This window comes from Macaca fascicularis, chromosome 7, assembly GCF_037993035.2.
Source record: "Macaca fascicularis isolate 582-1 chromosome 7, T2T-MFA8v1.1".
Classification (NCBI taxonomy): Eukaryota; Metazoa; Chordata; class Mammalia; order Primates; family Cercopithecidae; genus Macaca; species Macaca fascicularis.
Genome location: NC_088381.1, coordinates 158,241,943 through 158,263,603, shown reverse-complemented (window position 1 = coordinate 158,263,603; position 21,661 = coordinate 158,241,943). Strand labels below are relative to the sequence as shown.

Below are 21,661 nucleotides of genomic sequence, written 5' to 3'. Positions count from 1 at the left end.
TCCATTAATAGTTAGCTGTTGGGATGCTCAGATTGTCCCAGGTTTGGCCAGTGGAAGTCCCTTCACATAGGCTTCGGTGTCCTTTGGACATGTCCCTATCATTCCTTGAGCACTCCCTTGCTTTCTGGCAAAACAGACTTTGGGTTCATCTTGTCCTTTCCCTGCCTAGCCCTGGAATCAGCCCTCACTCCTTTTAATGGAGAATACTACATAGAAGCAAAGGTCTGGGTCTGGGGGTGCTTGCTGCAGCTGGGGTGTCACTGTTCCTAGGCGCTCCCAGTGGACAGGGGTCCTTCTCGTTTTCTCCTTTCTGTGTCTCACTCCTCAGAGAAACCTGGCGCCCACCGTCCTGTTTCCCTACCTGACTGCCTCCATACATAAGCAGCCTCCCTCCCCTGCCACCAGCCCGTGCCTGCAGATGCCTTCCTCACCCACTTGGGCTCTCATACTGCACATCAGGCTGCACACATTGACTCCCCGTATTGGACCACCCCAGCCCTGCACGTACACCCCACATGGATGCCACCCTCCCCCTGCCTATGCTGAGTCCCCGTGCTGTGGTGCTTCTCCACACAGACAGCTCCACACCCTGCTTGGGCTGACACCCGCCTTCCCCACGAGCACCCTGTCCTCACCCTGCACTGGGCCACCCCCATGTGTGAATGTCCTCTGTGGTAGGCAGAGTGGCGCCCCTAAAGATGGCCACACCCTAAGCCCTGGAACCTGTGGATGTTACATGGCAAAAGGAACTTTGCAGATAAAAATTAAGATTGTAAACTTTAAAACAGGGAAATTATCCTGGATTATCTGCGTGGGTCCAATGTAATCACAAGGGTCCCTAAGAGTAGAAAAGGCAGAGAGAAAGAAGGGTCAGCTGGAGAGAGGGACTGGGCCTGCTGCTGCAGGCGGAAGATGAAGGGCCGCGAGTCAGGAGGGAGGGTGGCCTTCACAGACTGGCAAAGGCCTCAGCTGGCAGCCAGCAGGGAAATGCTGACCTCGGCCCCACAACTCCAAGAAACAGAATTCTGCCAACAATGCTCAGAAAGGAAACGAATTCTCCCTTAGAGACGCCAGAGAGAACGGTCCTGCCAACAGCATGACTTTAGCCTGGAGACACCCGTGTTGGACTTCTGACCAACAGGACTGAGATTAAATTGTGGTTTTCACTTTTATTTTTTTAAATTTAATTTAGAGACGGAGTCTCGCTCTGTCACCCAGGCTGGAGTGCAACAACGCGATCTTAGCTCACTGCAACCTCCGCCTCCTGGGTTCAAGCGATTCTCCTGCCTCAGCTTCCTGAGTAGCTGGGACTACAGGCGCCCGTCACCATGCATGGCTAATTTTTGTATTTTTAGTAAAGATGGGGTTTCACCATGTTGGCCAGGCTGGTCTTGAACTACTGACCTTGTGATACGCCTGCCTCAGCTTCCCAAAGTGCTGGGATTACAGGCATGAGCCACTGTGCCTGGCCAAATTGTGTTGTTTTTAAAGCCTGCGGTAACTTGTTATGGTATTAACAAAAAAGGAATACACCCTCCTCATTCAACATGGGCCCCTACAACCCACGCCAGGCCACCTGTCGAGGGAATGCTTACCTTGATCTGCCCCACTTAATAGCATTAGGCCTGATTTGTTCAGAAAGAGAAATGAAGGAAATAGATGAAGAAAGGGAAGGGGAAGTTCTGACATGTTTCTGAACACCTTGAAAGGGATGAGGTTTCTAAGCCCAAGAACAAGGGCTTTCAAGATATCTCTAGGAATCCTCAGTCTCTTGGGAACACCAGTACTTATTTTCTGCCCTCAGAGTGCTGAAACACGCACGGTCCACAAAACTTCCAAAAAGGAATGCTGGACTTCCTTTAGAAGCAACAGCCACATTAATTCAGCCTTTATTAAACAACGAATATCCCTGGCTCTGTGGTAGTGACCATTTCCCGCTGTAATTACTGTTGAATGCCAGCTCTGGGGGTGTGACGCGGGGAACGCATAGTGAGGTCCACACTCCTTGTGACTGCAGCCTGAGTTCCTATCCACAGGCTTCCCTGCAGCTGGGTCCACCCACAGGCTGCTGCTGAGCGGTAGGTGTGTGTGGAGACTGCAGAAACAGGAAGTGCTTGTGAAAGAGCACGCTTTATTGGGAAGCAGACTGCTGCACAGTGACCAACAGACAGACCACCCAATGGGCATTTACACATCGTACTCCAAAAGACACAGGATGCTTTGCTAATAAAAATCAATGGGAATAGGGATTCCTCTAGGCAACTCCCAGAACCTCATCCCTTTCAGGGATTGAGAAATTTCCCAACCATTTTCCTGATGGCAGCCGTGGTTCACTAGAGATACAGCCCCTCAGGGGTGCCTTCCTGTTTCTTATAAAGAACATTTTCTTTAGATTTTTTGAAGTCTTCATTTGTTACTTTCATTCTACGTTCTCTTAAGGCCATCAGACCAGCTTCTGTACAGATTGCCTGTAAGAAAGAACAGTGTGTTCAGAAAGTGAAATACTTATTTTTATTCTAACAAGGAATTCCGAAAAAGCTATTCTAAAGCTGGGCGCAGTGGCTCACACCTGTAATCCCAGCACCAAGGCAGGCGGATCACCTGAGGTCAGGAGTTCAAGACCAGCCTGGCCAACATGGTGAAATCCCGTTTCTACTAAAAATAGAAAACATTAGCCAGGGACGGTGGCAGGCACCTGTAATCCCAGCTACTCGGGAGGCTGAGGCAGGAGAATTGCTTGAACCCGGGAGGTGGAGGTTGCAGTGAGCCAAGATCATGCCACTGTACTCTAGCCTGGGCAACGAGCGAAACTCCATCTCAAAAAAAAAAATCTATTCTGAAATAAAGCATAAGACACCTAGACTAAACACAAATTGCTTATTTGGGAAAGATTTTGATTTTAAAAAATATTTTAAGCATCCTATTTTCTGAAAGGATGTGAAGTGGCTTAAACTGGGAGTTACTGTAACTAAGAAGACTGGCCTAAGGGTCGGGGCTGTGGGTTCTAGTTTTGGCTTAGGTTCTAACAAGCTATGTGGCTTGGCAGGTCAGTAAATTCTTACAGCACCACTTTCCTTAAAGAGAATAATATTCCTAGGAAACAAACGACATTATGCCCTGAAACTTACAGGCAATTGACAGTATATGTGTATTTCATTTACTTATAGTCATAAGAGAACATGTATTCTGGTTAGATACTCTAAGTGGCAGTATCTATACTATGGAATAATACTATAGAGTATAGCATTTATTCCAATCTATTTAATTTCTCAGTAATTACTTGCCCAAAGTAAAAGAAAACAATAACCCATGTTACATGGGTTACTGTTATTGTTTTAGGACTGATCTGTTTAGAAAGGAAAGAGAAATGAAGGAAATAGATAGAGAGGGACAGCAAATGAACATGTTACATGGGTTACTGTTTTCTTTTTCTTTTGGCCAGTAATTACTGTGGCAAAAACATGATGCGGCAAAAAACACAATCCTGGCGCGGAAGTTTGTTTGGTGATGGCCATCAGGTCATTTACTTCAAATGGTACAGGTGAAAGTTTTGTGTATAGAAAGAGAAAAGGCAAATGGGTAAAATGTTAACTCTTGGCAAATCACTGTGCTATTGTTGCAACTTTTTTGAAGGCTTGAAAATTGTCAAAGTAAGTTTTTATCTTAAAAATAAAATGTTAAGATCTTTCAGTTTTTAAAAAAGAAGATAGATTTTACTCACCAACAGAGACACCTAGTTCTCTACGACTAACTGCCAATGATCCGTGGGCTCAGGGCAGGTGCTGACCTGGAAAGGCACTGCTTGTGCTGTCCCTACCTAACCATGGCACTTATGACCGACAAAAACCCAGTTCTTCCCAGGGAAAGCAGCTTGAACCCATATTCAACACTGCCAGGCCTTGCTGTAAATTCTGGTCAGCTGGGAGGAAATGTCCTAACTCATGTACATTTGTCATAAAATCAAGAGGTGTAATCTGGTAGAACCTTCCAGAACACAGATTGGGACATGAATGCGGTGGGTGCTTGGTCCCCACTCTGCAGCTCTGGGGAGAGTTCTCCCAGGACATATCCTTCCCTTGACCTGGGACTGAGCAGCTACATTGGACACACCTTGAGAAGGTCACCTGGGCCTAAGGCAGCTTAGTACCAGCAACTCAGCCTTGTGGCTACAGCCCTAGGGTCATTCACTGCATAAAATGATGCATTAAAAATGACTTCAAATAACAAGCACATATACTATTTGGATGTAATCATAAACCAATATGATGATTAAAATACAGACACCCATCTGTCCAGGCCAACCACCATCCCAAGAGCATGTATAGACTTTTTCCTGATTGACAGCCACATTCCCAGAAATGAGCTGACATGGCTAGGCTCTCACCTTGATGTCAGCACCAGAGAGGTCATCTTTAGCCATGATCAAGTCATCCAGGGTTACATCATCAGCCAGCGTCATCCTGCTTGTGTGAATCTGAAAGATGCGCTTCTTCGTCTTTTCATCAGGCAGGGGGAACTCAATCTTCCTGTCAATGCGGCCTGCAGGTATGAAAAGTTTTTAAGTCACACCACCATCAAAACCCAGGCTTGGCCATGGCTCAGAGGCCTCAGCCCATCTCCTTACATATGAAGTTTCAGTCAGACAGTATTCTGTGGGAAGGATGTCCAAATCTTAAAAAGTAACCATACATTTTTGTAGTTTGTAAATTTCTACATTTGAATTCTCTTCATTTAAAAGAAACTCTGTCTACTTTGCTACCTTCAGAAATAAATGAAAGGAGCAAGTCCTGAGTGAAATTGGACAGACCTATCGTGTTAAAAACATTACAAAAGACAGCAAACAAATCACTGTTTCTTCTGATGCTACCTGAAAGTAAAAACAACAAATCCTACCATCACATGAATTATTTCTTCCAGAAAAAGCAGCCAGTTCTTGAGGCTAAAAAAGGAATATTATGGAAAAGAAAAGATCAAGACATAAGACTGGAATTCAAAGGGCCGAGGTGCATAGACTATCATGTTCTCTTAACTCTCATCTCAAGGGACCTATTTTTGGTAAATTATCCTAAGTTTCACTGCAGTTTTTGCTTTTTTATGTATCATTTTATAGGCCTCCCAAAGCACATTTAAATATATAAACACATTAATCTCCATGACGAAACAAAAGCAAATTTAACCTGGCCTGATAAGTGCTGGATCCAAAGTTTCTATTCGGTTTGTGGCCATGATAACTTTCACATCTCCCCTAGAATCAAATCCATCCAACTGGTTCAGCAGTTCCAACATTGTTCGCTGAATTTCTCTCTCCCCACCAGAATTGGAGTCATATCTTTGGGAAAAAAAAAAAGGGAAGGAATGAAGACCCAACTGATCACCTGCTCAAGAGAAATTACAGCAAAGACTTCATTGTGACAAAACACCTTAACAAACATTCCTGTTTAACTCACATGGCACTCCCTCAATTACGCTCAGAAAAAAATAAATTCAGCACCCTTTGCCATGGTCTGAATGTATTTCCCCAAATTTATGTGTTGAAACTTAATCCCTACTAGGTGGTTAAGAGATGAGGCCTTTTGGAAAGGGCTAAAGGCATGAGGCAGAGCCTTATACTGCATGAGTTCCTTATTAAAAAAAGGCCTTGTACAGCATGTGTTCCTTATAAAAATGCTGCAGGGAACTAGCATAGGCCCTTTTTGCTCTTCCATTTGTCTCCTGAACATGTGTCCCCTTTGCAGAACAAGTGCCATCTCCGAAGCAGAGAGCAGCCCTCACTAGACATCAATGCCAGTGCCTTGATCCTGGGCTTCTCAGCCTCCAGACCTGTGGGAAATACATTTTCTATTCTTTATACAAAATACCAGTCCCAAGGCATTTTGTTACAGCAGCACAAATGGACTGACACTCCCCATCAGCCAAGTTACAGATCATATTTTTCCATAGCAGTTTCTGTGCCTGAAACTGTATCATTTATTTTGTTTCCATGTTTGGTGTCTGATCCCTGCAACCTGACTGTGAGCTCCTCCAGGGCAGAGGCTGTTGTGCTCACAGCTGTGTCCCTAGAGTCCAGATGGTCCTGGCTCAGGGTGTGTGCTCAAGACATGGTTATTCACAACTGAACAATCTCCAGACGTTCACAGCTCCTGGGCAGTTGTTACCTGGCTCCTGGGAGAGCAGAGCCTAAAGCATCCATGGAAGGCCACGCACGGCAAGAACTGTGGCCACAGAGAGAGCCCCCCGAGATGGTTCATTCTCAAGAGAAGAACTATGCGGTGTTCCCTCTAAACAAGGCAAAATAAGCATGAGAAAGTCTACCTTTTTGTCCCAATGGCGTCAATTTCATCAATAAACACGATGGACGGTGCATGTTCTTCAGCAACTCGAAACAATTCCCGTACGAGTTTGGGCCCATCACCTAGGTACTTCTGAATAAGTTCAGAGCCAACCACTCTCAAGAAAGTGGCTGAGGTTTGGTTTGCTACAGCTTTGGCTAACAAGGTTTTACCTATTTTAGATGAAAAAAGATTTAAAAAGACACCTCAAGTGCTGTTTTAACTTAAAAACTCGTATCATTACCACCTTAAATGGACACCAAAAACAGGTGGGCCCCCATGCTAAGGCATGTCACCAATTCAGGTGTCACCACATTCCGTTGTCCTGAGTAGACAAGAGGACATTTAGAAAAATCTACTAACATGTTTGGATTATCCTTAGCTATTTTCCTAAACTTATCATGATAACATCAGAAAATACTTTTTACTTGGTTATTTTCCAACCTTGACCCAGTTTGCCCTGAAGAACTGCGAACTATAATTACCCGTATGAAGAAATGCTTCGTACTATTAATGAAATAAATCTCATTTTTTTCTCTGGTTGAGCCTTTCTTGGGCCCCTTCAAAGTTGCATACATTAACCTGACCCACCCAACCCAGGGCTGGAGAGCCAAACTAAACTCCTAGGAAACGATCAGGGCTGGAAAAAAAGGTCTGGGAATCCTAGCTTTGGCCCTAAGGAGACACACACAGTGTTCCTGAGCTCCAGGCATGCAGTGCCCGCTGCTCCAGAAGAGTAGCTGCTGGGTGGGCTTGCTGCCAGCTCAGACAGCTGAGACAGGACCAGCTCTTGATGAAGCCCACAGTGAGAGCTGCTGTGACATGCCCTTCCAAGGCAGAGGCAGTTCCTCCCACTGATCTCAGGGAAGAGCTCAAACATCATTTCCAATACTGCTCTACTTGCTGATATTTCACTTTCAGGTTAAAAACGAGTCAGCCGGCCGGGCGTAGTGGCTCATGCCTGTAATCCCAGCACTTTGGGAGGCTGAGGCGGGAGGATCACCTGAGGCTGGGAGTTCATGACCAACCTGACCAACATGGAGAAACCCTGTCTCTACTAAAAAAATTACAATATTAGCCGGCACATGCTTGTAATCTTAGCTACTCAGGAGGCTGAGGCAGGAGAATCGCTTGAACCGGGGAGGCTAAGGCAGGAGAATCGCTTGAACCCGGGAGGCGGAGGTTGCGGTGAGCCAAGATCATGCCATTGCACTCCAGCCTGGGCAACAAGAGTGAAACTCCGCCTCAAAAAAAAAAAAAAAGAAAGAAAGAAAAGAAAAACAAGAGTCAGCAAAGAGTGCCCAACTTGAGAATTTTTGAATTGGAAAACCTAGGACCCTTTGGTGGTCTGTGAGGACCCTGGCAAGAGCTGGGTGGGTGCCTCAGGATAAAGAGGCAGTTAGGGGCAGAACTGGCAGCCTCAGGCCGGCACAGGAGGAGTGTGGAGGCGGCTAGCTGGTGTGTGACAGGGAAGACTTCCCAGAAATGGGATGGCTGACACAAAGCTCAGCTTTGTAACATGTGGCAATGATGTTCCTTTTAGACAGGCAGAGTAGCAGGTGCAAAGGCTGAACTGCTCCCTGAAAGCATCAGTGAGGGAAGGTGAACAGAAAATAAACAGGACCTTTTCAGTGGATAGGATCTTACAGTGCAGAAGCAGCCAAGTCTAGCCCCTGGGCTGCTTCTGTGGTCAGAGGGCTCACTGAACAAGCTGCCTGCTCCTCTGACAGACTTGCCTGTCCAGTCCTGCCTCCCAGCCCTGTACCGCAGCCCCTTTAGTCCTAGAGCCCCACAGGGGGCCTACAGCTGTGGGTCAGGAGGCCTGTGTTCCAGCTCCAGCCCTGTTACTAGCTCAACTCCCAGAGGGGCCTTGGGCTAGTCACCGGCCGCTCTGAAACATAATTTCCTAAGCTGTAAGTTGAGGGGCTGTAGGAGAGCGATCTCTTCTAGCTCTCGGCCTCTGGGTACAGGCGTCTCCCAGTCTCTCCATTGTGGGCACCCCTCAGCACGGATCCTCTTAGGAACACTGTCAATTCCCTCAAATGACTGCTTAAATGAATCTGATACCGCAGAATAGAGCTTTGTTTTTTAGGAGACAGTCTCGCTCTGTCACCCAGGCTGGAACGCAGTGGCATGATCTCAGCTCACTGCAACCTCTGTATCCCAGGTTCGAGTGGTTTTCCTGCCTCAGCCTCCCGAGTAGCTGGACTACAGATGTGCACCACCACATCCAGCCAGTTTTTGTATTTTTAGTAGAGACGGGGTTTCGCCACATAGGCCAGGCTGGTCTTGAACTCCTGGCCTCAAGTCATCCACCCACCTTGACCTCCCAAAGTACTGGGATTACTGGCATGAGCCACCATGCTCAGAATAGAGCTTTTAAAGTAGCACTTCTCCACTATGGCTCCCAGGCTTGGCCATACTCCAGATGAATAGATCAAAATCTTTGGGGATGGGGCCAGGCATCATTTTTTTTTTTTCATATTTTTTTTTTCTTTTTTTGAGACAGGTTCTCACTCTGTTGCCCAGGCTGGAATGCAGTGGTGTGATCATAGCTCACTGTAGCCTTGACCTCCAGGGCTCAGGTGATCCCCCTACCTCAGCCTCTTGGGTAGCTGGGACTACAGGCATGCACCACCACACCCGGCTAATTTTTTATAGAGATGGGGTTTCGCCAAGTTGCTCAGGCTTTTTTTTTTTGCATCAGTATTTTGAAAGCTCCCAAGGTGATTCCAACATGTAGACAAGGTTGAGCAGCCCTGTTTTAAACTAAGGAATTGTGGTGTCCTCACTTACTAGTTCAGTAATTATAACTAGCCAATGCTGCTACTCAAGAGACCAGCTAGGTGCCTGGAAAGTGTCAAAAACAGAGCATACCTGTGCCAGGTGGACCATAGAGAATGACCCCCTTAGGAGGCTTTATACCCATCTCTTCATAATATTCAGGATGGGTGAGAGGAAGCTCCACAGATTCCTATGAAAAGTAGTAAAAATGAAAGGCTTTACTGAAATTATTAGCATATTTACTAATTGGCAACATAAGAATATCTTGCTTTCAACAAAAATAAGTAAAAATCTCAATTCCTCTTCTTAGAGACAATGTGCTTGATTTCTATTAGCAGCAAAGACATACTGAAGATGACACCTGTCCTACTTGAGTTCCCTGCACCCGTTCCATGTCCCTGTCACACCCAATTCCCCTTTTACTTTCTAGTAGAAGTCAGCCTGGAGCTCTTCTTGAGCAAGAGAGACTTAAGAAAGCTAAAGTTCACCCTTTTCAATTAAACTACAGATAGGACCGGGAAAGGCTCTTCCCATCTAGGGACATTATGGCTATTTCTCAGCTGCCTCAGAGGTCCTTGGCAGAGATCTGTGATGGCTCGGAATGACTTCCCTATGAAAGAACATGCAGACAGCCCACAGCCATCCTCAATGACCATATCCCCTGCAGCCCCCAGGGCCGCTGAAGGCACTGGGATTATGCTCCAACCCCACCACTGTCTAAATGTGTGCAAGTACACATGCTAGCTCCACAAAGCACTGGAGGCTTCCAGATAAACACAACTGAAGTCAACACAGTCAGAAACATTACATATTCACACAGACAATGCAGTCAACATTACATATAAAAAGAATGAAGCTGCAGCTGCTGCAGGAACCATCACACAACTGATTGTTATTTCTATCACCTAACTCAGTATTAACAAATACAAAAATACCACAACTGGCAAGCTCTGTCTCAGCTACTGGTTTGATTAATAAACAAGCAAACATATCAAACAATTCCAAAGTATCCTAAATGGGACAGCAGAAACCAAAACTCAGAAAAAACCCAGAGATGGTTACCAATCATACCTTAATTTCCTGAATTTGGTTGTCCAACCCCCCAATATCCGCATAGGTCTCCTGGGGGGCCTTTTCCACCTTCATCACTGTGACCAGGGGATCCGTGTCATCCATCAGCACCCCTATCACGGCATGCACCTAACAGGAAACATCAACGTTTAACACAGGAACGTGAGGTTCGCTGGATCTGTTTACAGCAAAGCGATGCCAATCATGACATCCTTCTCCTGCCTCAGGAGTGCTTTGGTGATCTACTTCCATGGGACAGGAAGATGGATCTAAGTGAAAAGAGAAAGCACTTCCATGGGCTTTTGAAAAAGACTATCACCTCACCTTGTGATTGAGCAGGACCGAGCAGCCAGGTTCCAGCAGATCCTTGTCTACAAATGAAAGAATGCTGACGTAGTGTTCTGAGCCCACAGATGTAGACACGATGGCATGATTGTCATCAATGATCTCTTCCAAGGTTCCTACTGACATCGGGGTCCCCCTCAGATCATCCACTTTTGATCTTTCCTCCTATGTATGAAAATGCCAAGGGAAAAAGCAGACTAGACCTAAAAGTAGATGATCCTGATAGTTCAGTAGATTTGCAAAGCAGCTGATGCTTAGTAAAAGGCAACTAATAATACTTCATGAAAGCCTGGACAGGTTCAACTACTTGAATTTCATTTATTTGTTGACAATTTTAGGTTCTAAATAGAATTCAATTTGTAAAAAAGAAAATGAAGTAACTTTTCAACTCACCTCTTGCTTTTCTTCTAATGGTTTCATTTGTTCCTGATTTCTAATGAATTCTTCCTCCATGAGAAGATAGTCTTTAATTCTCTCTAACTTCAGTAATTTTAACCGGCACTGAGTGTGAGGTGTCACTGAAATTAAAATATCAAGTTTCATTATACGTGGACCCTGAAGTTTGCAAGAAAGGAATTAAGATTTTAAAATAAGCTCATTTTTGTTGGAGATAGCTTCAGAAAAATTCAGTTTAGTAACTCTAAGTAAGCAGGTGCCAAAATGGAAAGGGGAGTTTGGCCGTGATATAATCAAGACTTTCAAAATGGGGATGGGGTTTATGACCAAATAGCTAGCCCCTTGGCTGAAGAGTCTGTATAAAGAAGAAAAAAGCTACTGACCCATCAGATACCTGGGTCTGGTTCATTTTTTCCCATAGGTACTAATAAAAAGTTACATATGTTTCTCAGTCCAGTATATACACTGTTGCATGCTGGCTGTATACACACTCATCTATTTGTAAAATTTTGAAATATCAGGGATATTAACCCTGTTTATCACATATATGGCAAATATGTTTTCCACGTATTATTGTTTCTTTTGGCTTTGAAGTCTCAAGTCACAGAGGAATTGTGTCTTTTTTTTTTTTTTTTTTTTTTTGAGACAGAGTCTTGCTCTGTCACCCAGGCTGGAGTGCAGTGGCGCCATCTCAGCTCATTGCAACCTCTGCCTCCTGGGTTCAAGTGATTCTCCTGCCTCAGCCTCCTGAGTAGTTGGAATTACAGGCGCATGCCACTACACCTGGCTAACTTTTTGGATTTTTAGTAGAGATGGGGTTTCAACATGTTAGCCAGGATGGTTCCAATCTCCTGACCTTGTGATCCACCCGCCTTGGCCTCCCAAAGTGCTGGGAATTGTATCATTTTTATAGACAAATATGTCAACCTTTTCTTTTATGGTTTCTGGGTTTTCCCATTTACTTCAAAAACTTTCTTCTTCCCTAAGGTTAATTTTCATTTATTTATTTTCACACATATACCTGTATTCCATTTGGCAAGAGTCAAGAATCTAATTTCATTTTCTTTGGACAAAAATTTTTGAAATGCCTTTTATATATACTTAAAAAATTTTTTGTTATTATACTTTAAGTTCTAGGGTACATGTGCACAACATGCAGGTTTGTTACATATGTATACATGTGCCATGTTGGTGTGCTGCACCCATTAACTCGTCATTTACATTAGGTATATCTCCTAATGCTATCCCTCCCCCCTCCCCCCACCTCACAACAGGCCCCAGTGTGTGATGCTCCCCACCCTGTGTCCAAGTGTTCTCATTGTTCAATTCCCACCTATGTGTGAGAACATGCGGTGTTTGGTTTTCTGTCCTTGCAATAGTTTGCTCAGAATGATGGTTTCCAGCTTCATCCATGTCCCTATAAAGGACGTGAACTCATCCTTTTTTATGGCTGCATAGTATTCCATGGTGTATATGTGCCACATTTTCTTAATCTAGTCTATCATTACTGGACATTTGGGTTGGTTCCAAGTCTTTGCTATTGCGAATAGTGCCACAATAAACATACGTGTGCATGTGTCTTTATAGCAGCATGATTTATAATCCTTTGGGTATATACCCAGTAATGGGATGGCTGGGTCAAATGGTATTTCTAGTTCTAGATCCTTGAGGAATCGCCACACTGTCTTCCACAATGGTTGAAGTAGTTTACAGTCCCACCAACGTGTAAAAGTGTTCCCATTTCTTTCTTCACATCGCCATTCTAACTGGTATGAGATGGTATCTCATTGTGGTTTTGATTTGCGTTTCTCTGATGGAAATGCCTTGCATATTAAATAACCCATCCTATTCCCCACAGACCTGAAGTGGCACCTTCAGTGTATATTAAATATCCATGTAACATGACTGTTTTTGGACTTCCTACTCTGTTCTGGTAGCCTGTCTTTTTCTGTACCAGCACCATACCAATTTGTTATGGTAGACAAATGGCTGGTTTTACTGATTTCCTTCAATTAACTGAACAATGTTTTTTAAAGTAGTTTAAGTATTTCTTCTTAGTTTTTTCTTCTAAGCAGGGAGGAGCATATTTAGATGAGGGTTTGGGGATGTATTTGAGCTGAAGCCTGAGAGATGATGAGAAGCAAGTAGCCATGATTAGAACTGGGGGAAGAAGAAGATTTTAGGCAGAGGAATGAGTGAGGGCAAAGGCCCTGATATGTACAAAAGTCAAAAAAACATAAGGCAAGCAGTGTGTCCAATGAGCAAGGGGGAGTGGCAGGGCTGAGATCGGAGAGGTGGGCTGGGTCAGGTTGTCTGGTATGAATTTTATTCTATGTTCGGCAGGAAGCCATTGAAAAATTTTATTGTAACTTCAGGCATTGCATGATCTGAATTTCAACACAGTGGCATTTCATTTCAAATACACATGATTCTGAGTTACTAAAGTTCAACCTGCGTTTTGTAATTTAAAACTATACTTTTATTTATTTATTTTGAGATGGAGTCTTGTTCTGTCATCCAGGCTAGAGTACAGTGACGTAATCTTGGCTCACTGCAATCCACCTCCTAGGTTCAAGTGATTCTCCTGCCTTAGCCTCCCAAGTTAACACTATACTTTTAATCCACTAAAGGAGCCTTTAAAGAAAAATGGTGACATTTCTTAAAGTGAGACACAATCATATAATACTGTATTTTAAAACAAAAGATAACTTGTATGCCAACCTAGAGGAATGTCACACTCAAGAGTTAGGTGAAATTGAATCACAAAGCTAGAGCTTCAGTTGCCCTCTACTTCCTGTTTCCCCTTTCAGACTCTAAGCTGCATGCACAGAAACGGTTTCTCCTAAGAACTGGAAAGATGGCAAGGAGGAGCCATGTCATTACCCAGTGGCAGTTTGCTGGCAGCGTCTGGTCCCTTCGTTTTCTTCTTCTTTTTCCCCACTCTAGTTGGTACAGGAGGTTCATATTTCTTTTTCTTGTCCTTGAGTTGTTAGAACAGCAGGAAAAAAAAAGTCACATGAAAATCATATTAAAACACAAATTTATTTCTGTACCACCATCATCTATTTTCAGGTGGTACAATTTTCCTTATCTTCTAGGATGTTATTAAAAACCTGACTTGTTTCACATTCCTGCAATTTTAATAAGTAAATATGATAAGTAAATGTAAGCTGGGTGCGGTGGCTCACGTCTGTAATCCCAGCAATTTGGGAGGCTGAGGCAGGCAGATCACTTGAGGTCAGGAGTTTGAGACCAGCTTGGCCAACATGGCGAAACCCTGTCTCTACTAAAAATACAAAAATTAGCCGGGTGTGGTGGTGGGCACCTGTAATCCCAGCTACTCGGGAGGCTGAGACAGGAGAATTGCTCGAACAGAGGCAGAGGTTGCAGTGAGCCAAGATCGCACCACTGCACTCCAGCCTGGGCGACAGAGCAAGATTCCATCTCAAATAATAATAATAAATGAAAATAAATATAATCTTTTTACCACACACATAAGTGACAATGAGTCATATTATTCCAATAAGGTATAGAGGGGTAAGAATCAAGTTATACGCCAAAAGTTTAGGTAACCTGAGGCAATCTTCATACCTCAGGATATTAGACACCAAAATTATAGGCAATTTACTTTAATACTTCTATAAGGTCATTGCTTTTACACACTTAAATACCTATTTGATGGTTAGGTCAATAACCTTTTCTAAAGTATAAGCATACTTATTCTATCTGTAGGACAGGCTAGTTTAAAAACTACTGGATCACTCTACTTTTTAAAACTCATGAATCCCCATAGAACTTCTCAGCCGAGACCACATTTTCTACAATTTGCTCGTATCACAGGACAAATCTGGCATATTTACCTTGTCATCCTTCTTGCCACCTCCAGGACCATGACCACCACTCTGACTTTGACCCTGTGGGAGAAAAATCAGACACAGATGTAAATTCAGAATATGATCACTTGAAAAGAATGCCTTCATACTGTCCTGTGAGTCTGTAACGTGTCCTGTGAGTCTGTAACATTTCTCCCTCGTTTCAACATTTCTGAACGCAAGAGGTAATACTTGTAGTCAATGTGTGCATTTAGTGTGGCAGAATTTCTTTTTCCCCGAAAAGATGTTTGATGGATTACCGGTACACCTGGCAATTGATTGCATCTTAGAATCAAGAACAACTCTATTGAGAAGTAGATATAACCAAAGAGGCTGAGAGTCTTAAGATCACCCCCTCTTGAGGGGAAAATATGGACCTTCCCAGCTTTTGATAGGAAACTACCAGACTGAAGCTACCAAGAATATATTCCATAAAATCAGGCTATGAAAGCTAAGTCATTTTACACGCTTGGAAAATGTTTACCAATCATTTACCCCTTACTTAGATCACACCAAGATCCAGAAGACTTTCCTTCCAATAGCACCTTATCTAATTCCTACCCCTAAAGTCAGGGGGCTTCCGGGCAGGTCTTTCTTCTCAATCTGAAAAGCTCTATCACTTTAAGGTGTTAAGAACTTAGTGTATTAATAAACTCAGTGGGATTCCAGATTTTAAAAGGCCCTTCAGTTATAGGACAAAGCTTAACACTGAACAATGTCTCAGAAATGGTGGCATTTTAAATATGAAGACGAGTGAACTTCCTGATTAGAAGGGCCCACTCAGCTCCCTCAGATCAGCCCCACGCAGCACTTCTAAATGAATACACCAACACTTCTTCACCTCTTGGGCATTTTACATGTTTCTCAGTCTCAAATAACAAGTACACCAATTACTGAACCCCTACTATATGCCAAGCAGTGTCCTAAATATTCTCCCAAGTATTATCCCACTGAATTCTTACAAACACTATGATATTGGTACTATCATTACCCCCCCACCATTTGCAGATAAGAAAACTAAGTCCCAGAGAGCTTAAATGACTTGCCTGTTGTCACAAAGCCTGTCAGAGATGGAGCCAGAAATCACACTCAGGTTTGCTGAATGTCAAAACCCAGGTGTTTCTCTACTGTTCTAGAAAAAACCGATGGGGTTTGTGTTGCAGCACAGCCACTTACTGTGTTTCCATTTCTTCCTTATCAAAATAAGGACAGTAGTAATTACCTCGAGGGAACTGTTGTAATAAATGAGAAAATGCTGGAAAAGTACTTGGCACATGCTTAGAATACTACCCAGAAATCCGTGTAAGACCTCTATGAGGCCGGGTGCGGTGGCTCACGCCTGTAATCCCACTTTGGGAGGCCGAGGCGGGCGGATCACAAGGTCAGGAGTTCAGGACCAGCCTGGCCAACATAGTGAAACGCCGTATCTACAAAAATACAAAAATTAGCCGGGTGTAGTGGCGGGCGCCTGTAGTCGCAGCTACTTGGGAGGCTGAGGCAAGGAGAATCGCTTGAACCCGGGAGGCGGAGATCGCGCCACTGCACTCTAGCCTGGACAGACCAAGACTCCGTCTCAAAAAAACAAAACAAAACGACCTCTATGAGATTTGACTTTCTTGGCGTTCATGATACAGGTTAAACATTCCCATCTCAGGTTCTTTGCATGTGCTGTATCTTCTGCCTGGACATTTCCCTCGGACATCTGCAGGGGTTACTCCCTCAATTTCGGTCCGCGCAAATTTCACCTCCTCAGAGCGACATTCGCTGACTCTATAAAAAGCAGCCACCCCTCCATGTTTTCCCTTTCTATACAATAACCATACAACAATGACCACCCCACCCCTGACATCATATTTCTGATTATTGTCTGCCTTCTGCTGTAGAATGTACGCACTATGAAGGCAGGGACTTCATCAATCCCGCTCACCCCCTGTATCCTCAGTGTCTGGAACAGAAGCTAGCCAAAAGTTTAACAACAACAACAAGAAAACACCAAGTGCTCAGTAAATACTTGTTTAGTGAATTGATGAATAAATGCTAGCTGTTTTTATTATTACTACTGCACCACGGGCCCTTTCCGTTTGAGCTCCGCCTGTCATAATAGCGTCTTTAAGGCCTCCTTCAAACGCCGCCAGCTCCGAAAGGCCTTCCACGACTCCGCTCTCCCCTCCTCAGGTGGAACGAATCCCACCCTCTTCTCCAGCACCCTTCGGCTGCCCGACTCAAAAAGCATTTTTCCCAGTGACTCGAGGAGGCGCCCCCGAAACTCCCAGCGCGGATCAGCAAAGCCCTGGTCGGCGGAGCAGCAAAGCCAGGGACCTGATCCGTTCTGCCGCCCCACAAGCCCACGCAGGAGACCTCTCTGCGCTGAGCCCCGGCCCCAGGACCCCCGGGTAAGGCCCGCTAGTCGGCCCTGGCCCGCGGTGGACCTGAGCGCGGTCCCTGGGAGCCTCCACCCGGCGAGAAGATCAGGCCGGCAGGAGGAGAAGAGGGCAGTCTCAGTTCCTCGGGCAGCCGCCTCTGTCTCTCGCCTCAGGCCGCGGCGACCCCATCGCACTGCGACCACCAGCGGAAAGAAATCCTTAGTCACTCACCATCTTGCCTTGGCCACTTGAGCTGCCGCTGCCGGAAGTTCCTCCACCACGGCGGCCCGCCAGAGGCGGAAGTCGTTAGGGACGCTACGGAAGCCGATAGGAACCAAATTGTGCGCAGACCAAGTTGTGCTCTAAGGGCTTGTGCGGGCGAACTAGGGCAACGCAGTAATTTATAGGCATAACGTGAACTTTATAAATATTTTACTTGAAAGAAATTTTGAATACCCGTTATGAGGCGCTAGTGAACAACTTAAGACAATGACCCCAACTGTCAAAGAGCTAGGACAATCGTGAAAATATACAATATTTAAATTATGCAAAATTTATAACTGGTAAGAACTTTATTGTTCTAAAAACTGGAATGGCATTTGGAACCGGGAAGTTGACATATACATTTGCACAAATATTTCAGTTATTATTCAGCTTCTGGAATTAACCTGCACACCTGGGAGTATGTGTGTGTGTAATGAGTCATCTAAACCTGTCTTTTTCTGATGACCTGTGACTTGTGATGATGCCAGATGTCTTAAATTCCTCTTCTTGAAGCTGATTGGTAAAGTTAATCATTTGTTACACCCTCCAGGACATCAGAAAAATGGCAAGAATCCCTTCTATTTCTGGAAATTCCATTAACAAGTGCTCAAAATGCTGCATCTTTCTGGAGAGATGGATTTTTTTTTTCTGCTCCAGATTAATTTAGGGATTTTAGTTGTGAAATACTAAAAATATTTCCCTTATGAACACACAACAGGTACACTTCTTCCTTTTTATCATTACTGGAACACGGTAATGGAAAGTCTTAGCACTATCGACCTCTGTTAACAAATTTGGCATCTAGTGTACATGACACATGAAATCACACGATAGGATGGGGCAAGATGATTATCCCTTCACACATGCTGAAAGCAATGCCAGTGTGGTATGGAAGGTCTAGGCAATCTGTGTATAACCTGGAAAAGTATGGGGTTCCTGAGATGGTGACACGTGCAAAGAAATATAGGCTGAGGACTGAAACTGAAGACCTTAATTCTGGAGGACATGCTGATGGAGGAAGTGCCCTCTTAATGCATAGCAACCCTACTTTCTCTCTCTCTCTCTCTCTCTCTTTTAAGAGACTCTCATTGCCCAGGCTGGAGTGCAGTGGTGTGATCTCAGCTCACTGCAACCTCTGCCTCCTAGGTTCAAGCGATTCTCCTGCCTCAGCCTTCCAAGTAGCTGGGAATACAGGCACCAGCCACCACACCCGGCTAATTTTTTGCATTTTTAGTAGAGATGAGGTTTCACCATGTTGGCCAGGCTGGTTTTGAACTCCTGACTCAAGTGATTTGCATACCTCGGCCTCCCAAAGTGCTGGGATTACAGGCGTGAGCCACCGCGCCCGTCCCCGTTCATCGATTTTGCCTTATGGCTGACTCTCTCAATCTTCCCCACCTGGTTAACAGCCATCTCCACAACTCTCCCTCTTTTCCACTTGCAATTTCCAACCTCCCACCCTGGTGGGGCCAGGGTGGACAGAGGGGGCGGGGCCGAGGTGGACAGAGGGCAGGTGCCAGAGGCAAGTGTGCATCCTGTTCAATAGCCCTCCCGCAACCTCAAGCACATCAGAACCAGCCCAGATGCTGACAAAATGCAGACTCTGGTGCCATCCCCCAGAGACTGTGATTCTGTAGGCCCATGGCAGGGCCCAGACACCTACATTTTAACGGATACCCCAAGGGATTCTGAGGCTGGGTGGCTCATACACCACATTTTTAGAGCCGGAACTCCAGAACAGTGGTCAACAAAGCCGGGCAGCCACGCCCTGGTGGCCCAGGGGCCCATTCGTGTGTTGGAAGAAGCCATCAGAATGACTTTTTATTTAAAAAATAAGAATAATTACTAGGCAAACAGCCAAGGGGTTAACAATGTGGGCCCCACCACCAGGTCTCCTTTCCAGCCTTGTCACCAGTGAGCTGTGTTGTTGTGTCTCAGTTCTGTCGTCTGTGAAATGGGGACCTTTATAGTTCTTCCCTCATGGTGCCATTGTTTAAGGACTAAAGTAAAATGCTGAGAATTGCACCTGGCATAGGACAATTGCTCTAGGTATCAGCTACTCTGATTATTATTATTATTTTGAGACAAGGTCTCATGCTGTTACCCATGCTGGAGTGCAGTGACACAATCTTGGCTCAACTCCACCTCCCGGGTTCAAGCAATTCTCCTGCCTCAGCCTCCCAAGTAGCTGGGATTACAGGCACCCATCCCCATGCCTAGCTAATTTTTGTATTTTTAGTAGAGATGGGGTTTCACCATGCTGGCCAGGCTGGTCTCCAATTCCTGACCTCAAGTGATAAACCCACTTCGGCCTCCCAAAGTGTGACAGGTGTGAGCCTCCGCACCTGGCCTTATTAGTATTTTTTTTTAATATACAAATTGCCATTGGCGCCCTCATTCAGTGCATATATTAGATGGTCCCATATCCCACTCAAAATTTATAATCTCTTGGTAGAGTGGTACAGTGATCTTCAAACACATTTCTTCATGCATTCTCAAAAGTAATTTGCAAAATGTATTTCTTGACACATTTCTAGGTTAGCATCTAAATTTCATATAAGTTTAAATAGCTGCAAATGATCCACTTGCCAGAAAGTTTTAAGTATTGACACTTTAATGTATATACACAAAGGAATCTAACTGTCATGATAGTTTGATATTTCATCCATTTCAAACTTATGTACGCAGGCTTTTTTCTAGCATTGAAAATATTTGCTTTCATCTCTTCCCTTTGAAGTGAACATTTCCATTCCATTTATCATGCATACTTTTATCCTAATATCGTGTATGTTGATGCTGAAAAACATTTTATTGATTGACCTCTCGCACATTTTTGCAAAAGTTTTATAAGTCAGAATTTTTTCATGTATTTTATTTTCTGTGTCTTTTGGGTCCTGCATGCTAAAAATGTTTTCTGGATTTGGAGTTATTATCAGTTACCACTAGTACGCACTTGATCAAGATGATATACAGTCTGTGGTAAGTTAGTGTTCATTTCACCTATCCATGGATGGATATAACAATGTCAGAATGAGGCAGGGTTCAGCACCAATTCTAGTCTCGTTAGTTATTGTTTACAGATGTTTGGGCTGAGAATTCTCATTCACATGAACGGGAAAGAAAATAATTTTGTGATGAAAATGTCATGCAATTCTTTCCAATCCTATATCCTAAACAAAAAAATCACACAGTGATTGATCCACAAAATCTATTATTAATGATAACTTGAAATAAGTCTTTCTTCAATGTGGTTGCCAGGAACTAGAAAACACTGTAGGTGCAAAACAATTCGTTCGCCAGTGATTAGGGTCATTCAGTTTCTCAGTTTCTGGGAAATGCACCCAAGAGGCTTTCCCATGACTTACCAAATACTATCCATGAAGACATGTTACTCTTTCACTCAGAGCTTAAACTGATAGCCTGAAAAAGAACTGGAAAATTTTTAATATCATTAATCTTATTATACCCCTGGAAATACAGTTTTTTTTTTTTTTGAGGCAGGGTCTTGCTCTGTTGCCCAAGCTGGAGTGCAGTGGCACGATCTGGGCTCATTGCAACCTCCACCTCCCAGGTTCAAGCCGTTCTCCTGCCTCAGCCTCCTGAGAAGCTGGGACTACAGGCACTTGCCACCATGCCTGGCTAATTTTTGTAATTTTTGTAGAGAGGAGGTTTCACCATCTTGGTCAGGCTGGTCTCAAACTCCTGACCTCAAGTGATCCACCCACCTCGGCCTCCCAAAGTGCTGGGTTTACAGGTGTGAGCCACCGCACCTGGCCTGGAAATACAATATTTTTCATAATATTTTAAGATCATAGGAATTTAAAAGTTAACTTTCTTTAAATACATTTTTGTCAAAGCCATGGAGCAGCAGAGTTTTAGAGCATTCTATTTCTGAAAAATGTCCAATGGAAAATTAGTGCTCCACTTGAACCCATTTAGCCAAATCAGATTTATTACTTGGGAGGAAAAAAAAAAAAACCCTCAACTTTTATTTTTCAATTACACAAACCTCTTCATATGTAAATCAAGAAATATTATTTTTAGAATGACAGAGATAAATTATAGAATGCAACTCATAAGACAAATAATCAGAAACAGTTAAGATAAAATTAAAATAATATATTTATAAAGTTATATAGTAAGAAAAAATTAATATTTGTTTCTCTTAATTTTTAATAATGCAATTATGTAGCTAAAAATATGAGTTATCTGTGAAGCAAGGATTATAATAAAATGT

General features: G+C 43.9%; 1 protein-coding gene across 3 annotated transcripts; it reads right to left on the bottom strand.

Annotated features, from left to right (window-relative positions):
* Window positions 1-1,858: 1,858 nt before the first annotated feature.
* On the bottom strand, window positions 1,859-17,439 carry PSMC1 (proteasome 26S subunit, ATPase 1). 3 transcript variants are annotated; one of them, XM_065549217.1, is made up of 12 exons: window positions 17,392-17,439; window positions 15,844-15,929; window positions 14,786-14,839; window positions 13,809-13,905; window positions 10,923-11,047; window positions 10,509-10,694; window positions 10,185-10,313; window positions 9,207-9,303; window positions 6,313-6,502; window positions 5,178-5,329; window positions 4,385-4,539; window positions 1,859-2,468 (listed from the first exon to the last, which is right to left on the bottom strand). In XM_065549217.1, exons 5-12 carry the CDS (start codon window positions 10,980-10,982, stop codon window positions 2,334-2,336), a joined length of 1,104 nt encoding a protein of 367 aa, XP_065405289.1. In that variant the 5' UTR covers window positions 10,983-11,047; window positions 13,809-13,905; window positions 14,786-14,839; window positions 15,844-15,929; window positions 17,392-17,439; the 3' UTR covers window positions 1,859-2,333. The 3 variants fall into 3 exon arrangements, with proteins under 3 accessions (XP_065405289.1, XP_045252798.1, XP_065405291.1); XM_045396863.1 differs by lacking the exon at window positions 15,844-15,929; XM_065549219.1 differs by lacking the exons at window positions 13,809-13,905; window positions 15,844-15,929.
* Window positions 17,440-21,661: the final 4,222 nt, after the last annotated feature.

Coding starts and splice junctions, on each gene's coding strand:
- PSMC1 (XM_045396863.1), bottom strand. Junction 9,304..10,184: donor ACCAAATTCAGGAAATTAAG/GTATGATTGGTA, acceptor TACTTTTCATAG/GAATCTGTGGAGCTTCCTCT. Junction 6,503..9,206: donor CTATGGTCCACCTGGCACAG/GTATGCTCTGTT, acceptor CATCTAAAATAG/GTAAAACCTTGTTAGCCAAA.